General features: G+C 39.1%; 1 protein-coding gene across 3 annotated transcripts in view; it reads left to right on the top strand.

The window, feature by feature from the left end:
• The window catches only part of LOC111868631 (protein FAM49A), a 57,513-nt gene that overhangs the window by 26,357 nt on the left and 17,451 nt on the right, over positions 1–13,705 (top strand). Inside the window, exons 1-5 of one of the 3 annotated variants that reach the window (XM_023859464.2) lie at positions 2,805–3,407; positions 3,559–3,685; positions 8,099–8,220; positions 9,855–9,957; positions 13,287–13,423. In XM_023859464.2, coding sequence (XP_023715232.1) covers positions 3,601–3,685; positions 8,099–8,220; positions 9,855–9,957; positions 13,287–13,423 — 447 coding nt within the window. In that variant the 5' untranslated portion in view covers positions 2,805–3,407; positions 3,559–3,600. Of the gene's footprint in view, positions 1–2,804; positions 3,410–3,558; positions 3,686–8,098; positions 8,221–9,854; positions 9,958–13,286; positions 13,424–13,705 lie in introns of those variants that run through there. The other 2 variants (XM_023859466.2, XM_023859465.2) reach the window with 2 other exon arrangements.

Here is a 13,705-nt window from a genome sequence, read left to right as displayed (position 1 = left end):
TTCCTCCCTTAATGTCAGAGACCAAGTTTCACACCCATAAAGAACCACATGCAAAATTATAGTTTTGTATATTCTAATTTTTATGTTTTTGGACAACAGACGAGAAAACAAAAGGTTCTGGACTGAACGGTAGCAAGCATTAATCGAGTTCAATCGCCTCTTAATTTCCTCCTGAATCAGGTTTCAATCTGTTATCGCTGTTCCCAAATATCTGAACTGTCCCACATTTTCAAAACATCTGTTTCCTATCTTTACGTCATGATTTTGCCCTGCATTTTGGTGACGAGAAAGTAACATTTACTTAGTTTTCTCTGTGTTTACTTTCAGACCAACCTCTTTACTTGCGTCAATTAAAGTTTGTGTGTTTTCCTTTATGGTATCTACATTATCACCCAGTAGATTCACATCACCGGCATAGGCCAACAGCTGATGTGTCCCGTTTAATTTCAGTCCCACCTGGTTTCCCTGGACCTTCCTAATGGCATATTCTAAGGTAAAGTTGAAAAGGAGTGGCGATAAAGCGTCCCCTTGTTTTAGACCATCCTGGATAGGAAATTTATCAGACAAATGCTTACCCACACGGACCTTACTATATGTTTTGTTTAAATACATTTTAATCAACCTAACTAGTTTCATGGGTATTCAAAACTCTATCAGAATATTGTACAATACTTCCCTCCTAACTGAATCACAGGCTTTCTTGAAGTCTATGAATAGCCGATTTACTGTCTCATCATACTCCCATTTTTTCTCCAGTATCTGACGAATGCAAAAGATCTGATCTGTAGTTGATCTGTTACGTCGAAACCCACACTGATGATCCCCAATAATTTCATCTATATATGTGAATCTACTGGGTGATAATATAGATACCATAAAGAAAAAAACACAAAACTTTAATCAACGCAAGTAAGGAGGTTGGTCTAGAAGTAAACACAGAGAAAATTAAGTATATATTGCTGTCTCATCACCAAAATGCAGGGCAAAATCATGACATAAAGACAGGAAACAGATGTTTTGGAAATGTGGCACATTTCAGATATCGGGAACAGTGATAACAATTGAAAACCTGAATCAGGAGAAAATTAAGAGGAGATTGAACTCTGGTGATGCTTGCTACCATTCAGTCCAGAGCCTTTTGTCTTCTCTTCTGCTGTCCAAAAACATAAAAATTAGAATATACAAAACTATAATTTTTCCTGTGGTTCCATATGGGTGTGAAACTTGGTCTCTGATATTAAGGGGGGAACATAGACTGAGGGTGTTTGAGAACAGGGTGAGGGATTTAGTGGTAGGAGGCTGGAGAAAACTACATAATGTTGTATTTTAGCGTCCTGTTGCACTGATTTTCGTCCATGATATGTATGCAGTGTCCGTCTTTTAGTGCACTCAATTTCACTTGTTATTTCACAACAGGTTTCGGCACTATAGTGCCATCATCAGGTGCTCCAAGTGAAAATTAGTGCACAAAAAAACGGACACTGCATACATATCATGGACGAAAACTACATAATGAGGAGCTTCATAACTTGTACTGTTCTCCAAGTATAATTAGAATGATCAAGTCAAGGAGGATGAGGTGGGCAGGGCATGTAGCATGAATAGGGGAGATGAGGAATGCATATAGCATATTGGTGGGAAAGCCAGAGGGAAAGAGACCATTGGGAAGACTGGATTGATCTGGCTCAGGATAGGGACCAGTGGAGGGCTCTTGTGAACACGGTAATGTACCTACAAGTTCCATAAAATTCTGGGAAGTTCTTGAGTAGCTACAGAATTGGCGGCTCCTCCAGAAGGGCTCAGCTCCATGAGTAAGTAAGTAAGTGAGGACCAGAATTAGGCTTGTGTCGGCCCTCCTCTAATTTCACATTACTTCTGTATATAAATGATACTGTTCCAGTTTGTCTTCAGATGCAAGAAGAATGACAGCCAGACAGTTGGTGTTATATCGGAAAAAAAAAGGCAGACAGCGTTTTTACATGCAGAAACAAGTTTCGGTGCAGAGTAAAATGTTTTTGGACTCAGTAGAAGATGGTAGTTAGTAATGAATTGGAAATGATGAAAAGGAATCTGTTATGGATAGAAATCCACCAAAAGAACTCTTTGGGACAGTCGGTGTACCCGTCGAGATTCGAACCGGGCACCTACCAAATATAAGACAAAAATGTTATGGCTTCAGCCAAGTTGCTCATTGGGATCCGACAAAATGGAAAGGATGTGCAATTGATGCTTTTCCAGTATATTTCTGTCAGAGGCGCGCCTAATATTTGGCAATATATAGGTTATTGGCCCTGAACGTTTCCTTATGTGCATTATTTCCAAATTACGTACATGGAAAAAGATTTATGGCGTATAATTAATATTACGCCCTTTTGCTTGAATCATTATGTTGAATGAGTGACGCTGTCAGACTTATTATATGTTATGTCACTAGAATCCTAATTGATCACTACCGTTTGTCTATAAACTCACAGCCGTGGGCGTTGGGAGAAAACATGAATTCTGAAAAGTAAAAGTGCTTACCTTGATGTAGTAGCACACAAATTCCAACGATTCTGCACATCTTATACTACAGCACGTCCATTCACAATATGCAACACTCGTGAAATGTGTAAATTACAATGACAATAATCTACCTTCTACCCAGAGCTTTATGTGAAGTCCATAAGACTGTCATCAAAAGAGTCCGTTTAGTTAAGCACACGATTTGTTTTAAGTACCGTCTTCTGGGATGCAGTTTACCACCGGTCTTGAAACGTGTACGCGTTGCATAGTAACTCACAGATCGGATTGTTTAGGGCATGCATCACTACATGTGTTATACACGAATTAGGGTTTAATGGTACGTTAGACTCCACGGAATAAAATCAAACACTTGTTGCCTGCTTCTTGCTTGGCTTATTCTTTGACCCTAAATATGAAAGCATAGGATGCATTTCCACTGTACTACACGGATATTGCATGGAAGATGATAGTGCTTTTCAGTTATCGTTATGATAACCTCAAATTCAGGAGATTGTTGATTACTGTTTATCAGTACAATCAGTTAAAAATGCCCGACCGTTGTAGTGTAATTGTATGATGTCACTTAAAACACAGTCATTCTGGATACTTTCGATTTGTCCGCCATAGATGGCCATAGTGTAAATTAGATAAACAAAAACGTACTTAGAAGCGCAGTGTAAGGCCTAGCGATAGCAGACGAGAAGGCTGTAATCAGGAATTACATTTTTTTTGTGTCACGCGTATCAACGTGCTTTCTTAAGTAAATTTGTGTTGTTGGGGCGGTTAATGTAGAACCTTAGGTGTTCCATATGATAATGAATGTTGGGAGCTATTGGGAAGCATGAAACTAAAGGGCTGAGGGAAGTCGGTGGGCGTGTTATCTTACTAGCCACGACAAAAACGTGAGTGTAATATCTATGGAAGGAATGGTTCAGATGCAGGCCGACATGCATTCTAAACAGATTACGGGTTTCTCGTACCGTTGTACCTTACATTGAAACAGCTTCGAAATATACAGGATTGAAGTGAGTAAATTTATAAAATTATTTGCAGATACGAGAATGATGGAACTATAGACCAGAGAGCTAGCTGAACATGGGGAAGTTGTTGAGCCTTTTGGCTCGCGATGATTCAAATTGCTGCTCACCTCAGAAGTACGACGTCTTTCTGGACTTTGAAAGTGAGTGGGAAATGTTGATTCTGTTCATGAAAAGTGAAAAATAAGATTATCTTTTGAAGTACCATACTTAACCTCAATTTGAATAAAAACGCCGAAGTGGAAATTTCAGGTTTAATTACTGGCAGTAAAGCTTACGACGGTTATCTCTGTGAGCTTTGGTAGATCTGGAGGCTGAAAATACTAAATAACCACAATTGACTAACTACAAAAAACTGATATGCACTAATTCCTTCCACAGTATCTTGTACATACTCTTTCCAGGTGGTAAAGTGTCTGCATTGTAGAGCTGACTGCTCATCTTCATTTAACCCCAAGGTTAGACGTACATAAAGCTTTACTTTCATGTTCCTCTCTCTTCTTTTTAATACTCTTGCTACTTTTATATCTCCTTCGTCTTTCAAGTGGTTATTTCACGAAAGGTTTCCAGCAAACTTTTGTTTGTACAATCTGTCTCCAACATGTTCAAATCATAATAACCTCATTGACTTTATTACAAATGTGTTAGACTGACTTGCAAAGCTAGAACATGTTTTTGTTAGGTGGACAATATTGGATACATATATATGAACTTAGCAAACTGACAACATATCCTACTGTATGTGTACAAGCTGCACAGGTAACTTTATGTGACCAACAATGCATTAATATTGGTCAAGACCACTTTAAAACTTATGTTTAGAGTCTGCACTTGAGTGTAAATTTTGACATTAGCAAAGCCAAAAAATTTAAGAAATCACACTTATAACATATTAAAAATAATTCAGCTCTCAAAGAAAAATTGTATTCACTACTACTACTACTACTACTACTACTACTACTACTACTACTACTACTACTACTACTACTGCTGCCGCCACTACCTCCGCCACCATTACTAATACTGCTGCTACTACTATTAGCACTATCGTGCAAATGCACATTCCTGTGACCACTAGCCAAAAGATTCAGCAGTTGGCCTTTAATAATGTATGAGGGAGAATCAGTGAATGTGTCACAATTGGAAGTAAAACAGGTGTAATGGATGTAATAGGTTTTCTGTGTGTATCACTAGGAAGCAGCATGGTCTGGCTTCATGACAGTCTAGGTAGGAGACATGCATGCACATATTTAGAGGCTGGGTTCAGTAGTCAAAATGGTGACCATGCTCAAGGAGCACACTGCCGAAGAGAGTGTACTGTTGTGCATTTTTGTGGGCAAAAGGACTCGCGCAAAGGATATTCTTAAATAAATATTTTCTGTTTGTGGTGGGAAGTGTTTGCGGTTCACAACTGGGTCGAGAAATTTTTGTAAGATGTTCAGAAGTTGCAGATAATGCCGGCGAGGTCGTCCTGTTGAGATTTTGACAGAAGCAGCTATGCAGTGGGTGGAAGAGTTGATTTGAACCAACAGGAGGATAACAGTAGACAGTGTAGAAACTGCACTAGGGTATTCCCATGGTTTAACATACAGCATAATGCATGAGTGTTAGCAGTTTTGGAAAATGTGCACACAATGGGTGCCCAGAGAACTGAAGGGTTGAGAAAGAATGAGCTGAATGGGTCTGCCCTTGCAACATCTCTTGTGGTATGCAGATGAAGGAGAAGATATGCTTAACAGGATTGTTACTGGGGATGAATCATGGGAGCATCACTACCAACCTGAACCAAGGCGTGTTTCAGAGCAATGGAAACAACTCAGTACACCTTCAACCAAAAAGTTTCCAGGTTACACCATCAGCTGAGAAGGTTATGATTACCGTGTTTTGGGATTCTCAGGTAGTACTGTTAGCCTATTTTCAGAAGCATGGTGAAAATGTGAATTCTGCATCACTGTGAAGTTCTGTTGAAACTGCGGAATGCAATTTGCAGAAAACTTGGAGGCCAACGCTCAAGAGGGGTACTGCTTCATCATCACAGTGCCAGGCCCCATACAGTTTGAGCAACCCAGGAGAGAGCATCTATCTTACAGCCTGGACTTGGCCCCCAGTGACTTCCATCTGTTTGGTCTGCTAAAACACACCTTGATGGCAGATGTTTTGCTGATGACGAAGAGGTTGAAACAGAGGTGCAGAAGGGGCTGAGACAACAGCCAAAAGACTTGCAGGCTTTGACGCACTGGTAAAGGGATGGGACAAGTGTGTCAATGTTGGTGGAGGATATGTCGAGAAATAAATGTTCTTTCCATGTTCAAATATCACATTTTGCATTTTATGTCCATTTGTGACCTATTTATGAACTCTCCCTCATATGGATGCATTACTTGTAACATCCCAGGCAATCAACATTACCATTGTCCCCTGTTATATTGCTCTTCATTTAGAACTTCTTTGTAAGACTTGTAAATGGCATGCCCTGTGGCTATATGGTGAACACTCAACAAGTCAGTTTTTGCACCATCACAATAATTTCTCATGTAGGCCTGTACTACATGTATGAGAGAATAAAATGAAAATGCATCACACTATAATCTGGTGTAAACATGACTTGTTACCATGGTTACTGTAAAACATATGCTTACATGCTTATCATCACCATCCCATTGCTTTTCTTACGGACGAAATAATGGGGAAAGAAGGTGGCTTGGACTCACACTCATGCATATAACAGAAAATTCATTGGGTTGTGTCTCTAGGAGGAACATCTTTTACCTTTAATGTTTTTCCCTGTAATGTACCATTTGCGACAAACAGTGGGACAAATGTACTAATGTTTGGCAAATGTATATATGGATTATCATCATTGTCGTTATGGTCATTTTCATCACCGTAACTTCTCAACACTGAGGAAAGAATATACTTTTATTCATTGCCCTTTTGAACTTCAGAATTTATTTTAATTCTGTTGAACATAAAGCATACTTTAAACAGCTAATTCATTATACCATTTGTGCTTCCTTTTATATCAGTTCCAACAGTTACTTTAAGGCTTCATTATCGGAAATGTACTGCCACCATATTAACATCAACGTTCAAAAGAATTTAAAAGGACTAAACTGTAGGCCATTAATGCAAATGACTGTTCTCAATTTTTGCTTGCCAGGTCACAAAATCTCACTTCGGGCAGGCTGCCGTATTTTACCAAGCCCTGGACATTAGATTAATTTAGACTGTTTCAACTGAATAGGTTATACAGCTTCAAATGAGATGGGAAGGAAATCGTGAATGGTGAGTAGATAAGAATTAGGAAGGAGGTAGTTGTGGCTTCTTTCCTGATACTGTCTTGGCATTTATCTGTGAAATTCAGAAGTTCAGAGGTCAGGATGGTTGTAACATGGACGAGATTCAAATACCTGTCAGTAGTGTTACCATTAACCCGCTAACCCCAGTTCAAAATACAGATACCATTACTATTTAAGGGTTTGCCAATCATGTATCTAAGATTTACTTTTGGGTGTTGGAGTTGTATTGAAAAATGAAATAAAATATTTTGTTTTGTTGAGTCACAGTTTATTTTTGCTTCTGTTATATACAGATAATGGACTGTCCACATTCAAATCCTATATTTCTAATTATAATAAATCCCCTATTATATGGGGAAAGGACTCTTCTGGTTACATGGATTTGTCAGTTGCCCACCAACTCTATGGGCCTCCATGGTCCGTTACAGGGATAGCTTTACCTTTTAATATTTTTGTTAAGTTTTTGGTTCAAAGTCAGAATAACACTTAATTGTTCCATTTAAATCTTAGGAGATGTAGCAGATTAATGGGTGAAAGATTTCAGATATACTGAAATAAGATCACAAATTTGGCTAACCTCAAATGTAATCATGTAATAGCTGCACCTGCAAGAGGGAGGATGATAGGCAACCTGGCTGGGAAAGTTGTTGTGTGGCAGCTGAACATATGTGTGTCACAACTTTGTTTTTTAAAATTTTCTTGGAAATTTATGCTGGTTGCATGAAAATTCCTGATGCTTGGATATCAGATGAGAACAAGTTTACTGTACATTATTATTCAGAAAGGAAACAGATTTTTTTCATGGCATACTGAACATTTCATGGGATTTTGAACTTGTAAATTCACACTCCAACTCCTTGGGTTAACCAGATGGTCATACGACCAGCCACATGTATTCAGGAGGTTCCTGGATTGAATGTCAACCAGGAAACCAGTTGTCCTGACTGAGGTTTTGTGGTTTTCCTCAATCCCTACAAAGAAGTAAAGAAGTATCAGTATTGAACTCTGAAATAGTTTATGATCACATCCTTTCAAGCTCACATACTCAATTTCTCATTTCTCATTCAGTGCTGTATAACATATAAGTTGACTCAGCATCTTTAAATAAGAGCGAAAAATAAATATGTAACTGTAATATGTTACATGTTTGTTAACGCATGTTTATGGAAAACATGAAAGTGAACAAGTCATGCATATCTGGTCCCAGAATTTGTGATACAGCATTAGCAAGAAGCTGGGTTGTGTTACTGTCACTAGATGCCCAACCGACAGATGGGGAACAGGAGACATTTGAGGAAGTGCAACATGTGCTGAGAAACTCGGAGCCGATACTTGAAGAGATCCAATGCTACAAGGGAGCAGGAAAAGAGATCCGAGAAGTAAGTACATGTCAAGTTCTAACAGGGTGTAGGTTCCTTACCCTTTTAGCCCCAAATAATCAGGAATAAGTAAGTTGTTTAGGAATTTTAGATGTGGGAATTAATGTTCTTTTTTCTTCTCATCATTCATTCTTTGTCTCTTCCTTTTTCTCTCATCCTTCCCATCTGTGGCTTGTGGTACATCCTTGTGTGCGCAGCAGATGTGAACACTAAACAGCTATTAAGACGAACACTTGATTGTCGTGTTTATATCTTAATAGATTTCAAATATCTGGATAGTGTGTTGTTGTGGGAAGTAAATAATGTTTACCCATATAATTATGTATTGTGGCGCCTATGTCCATTGCTAGACAAAGGCTCAATAACTATGTTTCCCATACAACAAGGAACAGTGCATGCATCATTGCCTAGGTGGCAATTGTAAACACGACGTGTACATTGGCAGATGTTACTATGGGAATGAAAGCTAGAGCTACTGCAGTTCCTGCTGCAATGAATGCCCTTCAAGAAGGTGTCTCCTAGTCCATCCGGCTGTAGAAGATAAGAGACCAAGTGGAACACTGGAGCAGAACAGTGGCGAACGGAGCAGAGCTGAGGAACCAGGTCAGCCAGAATCAGAGAAGACCTGATCAGTGGTCAGATCAGAGATGATGGGCTAGTCAGGTCACATCGTATGCAAAACGTTATTTCAGAGTAATTGTAGTGATTGTAATTGTGATTGTAAAAAAGTTATCCAATAAAACAGCTTCGTCTAATCCAGAATCCACAATTATTTGTGACAGAACTCTGGACAAGACTGGTGTCATAAGTGGTTACAGACTTGAACACGACACAGGTAGATTGGAGTTGATCGACTGAAGCAACTGTTGAACAGAAGACTGAATTGTGCAGCTACAGTGCCACAGTATTCAAGGTCTGATGGGGATAACCAGACAAGGTCAGAAAATTAAAATGAGTCACTAGAGAAATGGGGCACAAAAGAATTTTCTTTGTATTTAGTGCCTCTTCTTAACTTTCTGACTTTGTATACCTGGTACAAAGTGAAGGAATCCATTTTTGAGGATGGAGCACCTGTCCTCAGAATTACAGAATTAAACAAAGGATGGAGTATTAGAATACAAGAACCAATTGGTTCATCATATTGACTCAGCTTTCCACTTGCTTTTACACTCGTATCTTCCTTGGCTTATTCAACCCTGAAGATAGAGGCGATATCTTCATTTGAATCGTTCGTTGACTTTCAGCAGACTACATGGCATTATATCCAAGAAGACAGTACTCTTCATTACCACTTCTGTGAGAACATCAAGTCCTACAAAAGAAAGACAGACTGCATGAGTTATTACAGAACCCTAGACTGAAGCAAGGTTGTCTTATGGCTGATATGCTTACCTGATTTGTATTTGGGGGAATTACATGGTGTGAGTCATTCCCAGAGAATAATATGTGTTGACTGAGGTTTTCAATAGTTCTGATGAATGCTGAAACAGCATCCCAGACTGACTGCTTCCTGCCAAAAGTCCTTACCAGCTCACCGTGTGTAATCATCCTCTCATGACATTCATATTTACATAACCTCATAGCTGATGTAGTTTTGGAATAACCAGGAAACCTGCCAGTCTTTTTTTTTTCAGGCAATCTCCACCCCAACAGAAGAATTTCAGCAGAGGGCGTGGCATGCTGTGTTGCCACTTGTTTCTAGGTTGAAGCGATTTTATGAATTTTCTACAGAGCTGGGTAAGACTTGACCTGAATTGTTGCATGTGTAGTGACACCTAGATGTGTATAAGATTGTTGCTGAGACAGTAGGGTAGAGTCAAGTCTGTCCTGGCTCATTTCATGCTGATGGTAATCTAGATTTTATACCTGTTATTTCACCAAAAAAGAATTGTTACTGTAGATTATTTAAGGTTACTAAAAATAACTTAGGAACTGGAGCAATGTATAAGAGGAACAGTGTCTTATATCTTACAGTTTATTAAAACATCAAGGAGTTAATAGCTCTCCAATTGGTGTTCGCAGGATAAAAGAAGGAAACAAATGCTTTTGACATCTAGGGCCGGGAGGAAAAACTTATGTGGAAGTGTTTTCAAGCATGTAGACTAGGATGTGGAAGTGTTTTCAAGAATGTAGACTACAAGAGGGTTACAGCTAGAACTTTCTGGGCTAAGGGAGTAAATTCTATATGGGAAATTATAATGCACCACGGAAGGAATGTGTGGTATTTTAGTTACAGCATGTCTCCATGGCATGATGCTTAATTGGTTAAGTACAGGGATGACTTCACCTTCTTTTCTTCAATGCGGAATGAACCAACCTGGAATGCAAATTCGATTTGCAGAAAAAAAAAATCCATATGAGGAGCAACCTTTCAACATCGTCGAGAATACATAACCGTTGCGTAGATATTCTTGTCATTCCATTTGAAGCATCTGTCTCCTTAATCTTGTCCTTGTTCTTGAGGATAGTGCAAATCGTTGATGTAGACCGATTGTATGTGCGTGCTAGATCAGCCACGCTCACACCTCGTTCTTGCTTTTCGTTGATTTTACGTTTCATTTCTATGGTTATTTTTATTCTCTTATGGCTGTCTTTTTGTGGCTTTTTCTTCAGGGACATTTTGCAAGGGTTATTAAACTTTGCACAAAAAGAATCACAATAATATGTCTGAACACAAGTTTGGAAAAATGTGTGATCACAAGCGACACTAAGATGCTAGTGGAACGACTGCTAAACACAGACTGAGGTAGCAAGCGCACAATCCAGATCTTCCTCTCTTGTCACTCGTTATGCAAAACGTCACTCGTTAAGCGAGTCATTTTTTTACAATTTGTTATGCTCGTTATGCGAACTACTTGTTATGAGAGGTGCTTGTTAAGCGAGGTTCCACTGTATATGAATTTCTTAGTATGTGTTTTGAAGTTGTAGATTGCTACACTGAAAGAAGGAAAGAAATTTCATTTCAGTGCAGTCTGAACTCAATCAAGAATATTCCCTCTCCCATTATGAAGTGTTTGTTTTCATGTAGATTGGCCTGTTATGATTGGGAATAAAATACTTCAGCAGCACAATCAGCTATATTCATATTTATGTGCAAGTAGACCTATAAATTCAGATGAGAAGTTTTGTTTAATTATTATCAAGAATAAGTGACTTCAGTAACCTTCACATGTGTTCAGGAGACCATTGTTGATTGATGAATATATTGTGGGATTGTCGATGTTCTGAAAGACAACCACGTAAAACTGTAACAATTGTACATACTAAATTGTATAAACTGAATGTACAGAATAGCTACAAAGCTATGTGGAATGTCGATGTTCAAAAGTTGGCTGGCCCTGAAAAGGGCAGTTTGTTCCACTGTGAGTGCGCTGGCAGAATTTACTCCTTTGTAATAGACCAAGTCGTTACGACCATTCAGCTGGTTTGTCCGGCCGGTGATTTGGTGCTGCGTGTGCCAGTAGGAACAGCTGCCTATGGTGCAGGTCATGACTGAGCTGTTGTCTCGGCTTGGTTGCTGGAGAGCTGCGGCAGCTACGTTAGCTGTCTGGTCACAGAGCGTGGTTGCTGGAGAGTTGCGGCAGCTGTCTTTGCCGCAGTGAAGAGCTGATGACTCTGATGACTGAATGTGATCACTGATGATTGCAAGCTTTGGGGTCTGCTTTTATACCATGCTTGCTGGTTGGAGCTACAGTTGCAGTTGTGATTGTGAGAGCTGATTGGCTAGCGCACGCGATGATGTAAATATGGGCTGGACAATAACTGCTGTATAAATACGAGTGCTGGCGGCAATGGGATATTGACTAAGATTTGAGTGCTGTCTGTTAGACCGGCGAAAGCACGTGTTAGTATGAGGGAAGTTCCCAAAATATAAACATAAATAAAACAAATTCCATGGCCTGTAATCCACAAGTGAACTATACTGACCGAGTGACCGCCACTTGTCAGCAAAGTTAGTGCCAACTTTTGCAGATAGAGGTTGTCACATGGTCAGTGCAATGGGTCCCCATGGCCGTTAATCTCAGTTTTCTAGACCAGAGCCGCTAGTTCCTTGAAATAGCTCCTCAGTTATCCACACAAGGCTGAGTGGACTCTGTTCCAGACCCACTACGTCTCAGAAAATCTGGTGGCGCCGGGAATCGAACCTGGGACCTCTGGATCTGTAGCCAGGAACTCCAACCACTAGACCACAGTGGCAGTCCTGATGAATATACACATTTAGAAATGTATGCATTGCGTTCCTTCAGTTTAATTGTCTCAGAACCCATATGATTTATGGAAAAGCATATTGGACTTAAACTATGTGTTTCATATTTCTCCACAACCTTTGTTCTAAACTTTTCACTTTGATAAATATTTCATTACTTATGCTGGAGATACATGCAGGAGTGGATGTAGGTCTACATGTAAAGTGTCTGTTATTTTTTGTATGATTTTAACAAAAGTTGGAATATGCCTGCAAGTTTTAGTAAAACACAGCATTATTAAATTCATGAAAACCCATTGGGTGCTTTGTGATTTCTTTCATGCTACAGCCAGATAGATGGGTCAACTATAATGGGTGCACCTCAAGGTTGTTAGAATATCTGAAAATCATCATATTGCAAGATTATTATTCACATTTTACCTCAACAAGAGTTTCTCTGTATCTTGTGAGGCAATTACAACATGTGCCTTGAGAATGCCATTCTCTTATAGTTTCATATTTTTGTCAGATGGTGGCATATTATGTACAGTCTTTCACTCCTACTTAGTCCCACAGGAAAAATGAAAACAAATTGTGAAATTAAAGGATTGGGATGGGTATTGTAGGGACGTAGTGCTACAGTCTGTAATATGTTGGAATATTTAGGGCCTAGAGGTTAGGGTATAAAATTTACAGCTTGAAGAGAGTGTGATGTTTCTTTTGTTGATATGGTGAATCCCAAACCAGGGACACTTGGAGAAGTTTAAGAATTTGCTTGTGCCTGATAGGAAATTTGGAGGTAGCATGGGCTCCTCATGTATAATTCTGAATTGCTTTTTGTTTGGTGTTGTACTAATGTGTACTGTACATCTGTTTGCAGAGGTTGTGGTCCCAAAAATTCTGTTCCAGCTATGCTCTGGACCCATGACACCCACCCAGCATCTTGAGATGCAACAAGCCCTTGTCAAACAGTTTGCTGAGATTCTTGAATTTGTACTCAAATTTGATGAATACAAGGTAAGTGCTAGTGAACTTTGCCATGTGACTACAAAGTTATAATAAATATTTTAACTTCGGAATTTGAGTGTTGATAGAGACCCAGTTTGTGATACTACTAGAATTTTTTTTCTAGCATCTTTCATTAGATTTTATACAACACTCACAAGGAAATGGAAAGATTGTACTGACAGAATGAGTTTGATAGGTTCCTCAGAAGAATTAAAAAGGCATAAAAACAGAGGAAGATGCTTAATAAGCAAGATCTCTGTAATAATGAAGAGATTCCAGTTTACAGGATGT

Source organism: Cryptotermes secundus, unplaced genomic scaffold (genome assembly GCF_002891405.2).
Source record: "Cryptotermes secundus unplaced genomic scaffold, Csec_1.0 scaffold696, whole genome shotgun sequence".
Taxonomy (NCBI): Eukaryota; Metazoa; Arthropoda; class Insecta; order Blattodea; family Kalotermitidae; genus Cryptotermes; species Cryptotermes secundus.
The sequence above is the reverse complement of the archived record's forward strand: the minus strand, read 5'-3'. Positions and strand labels throughout refer to the sequence as shown.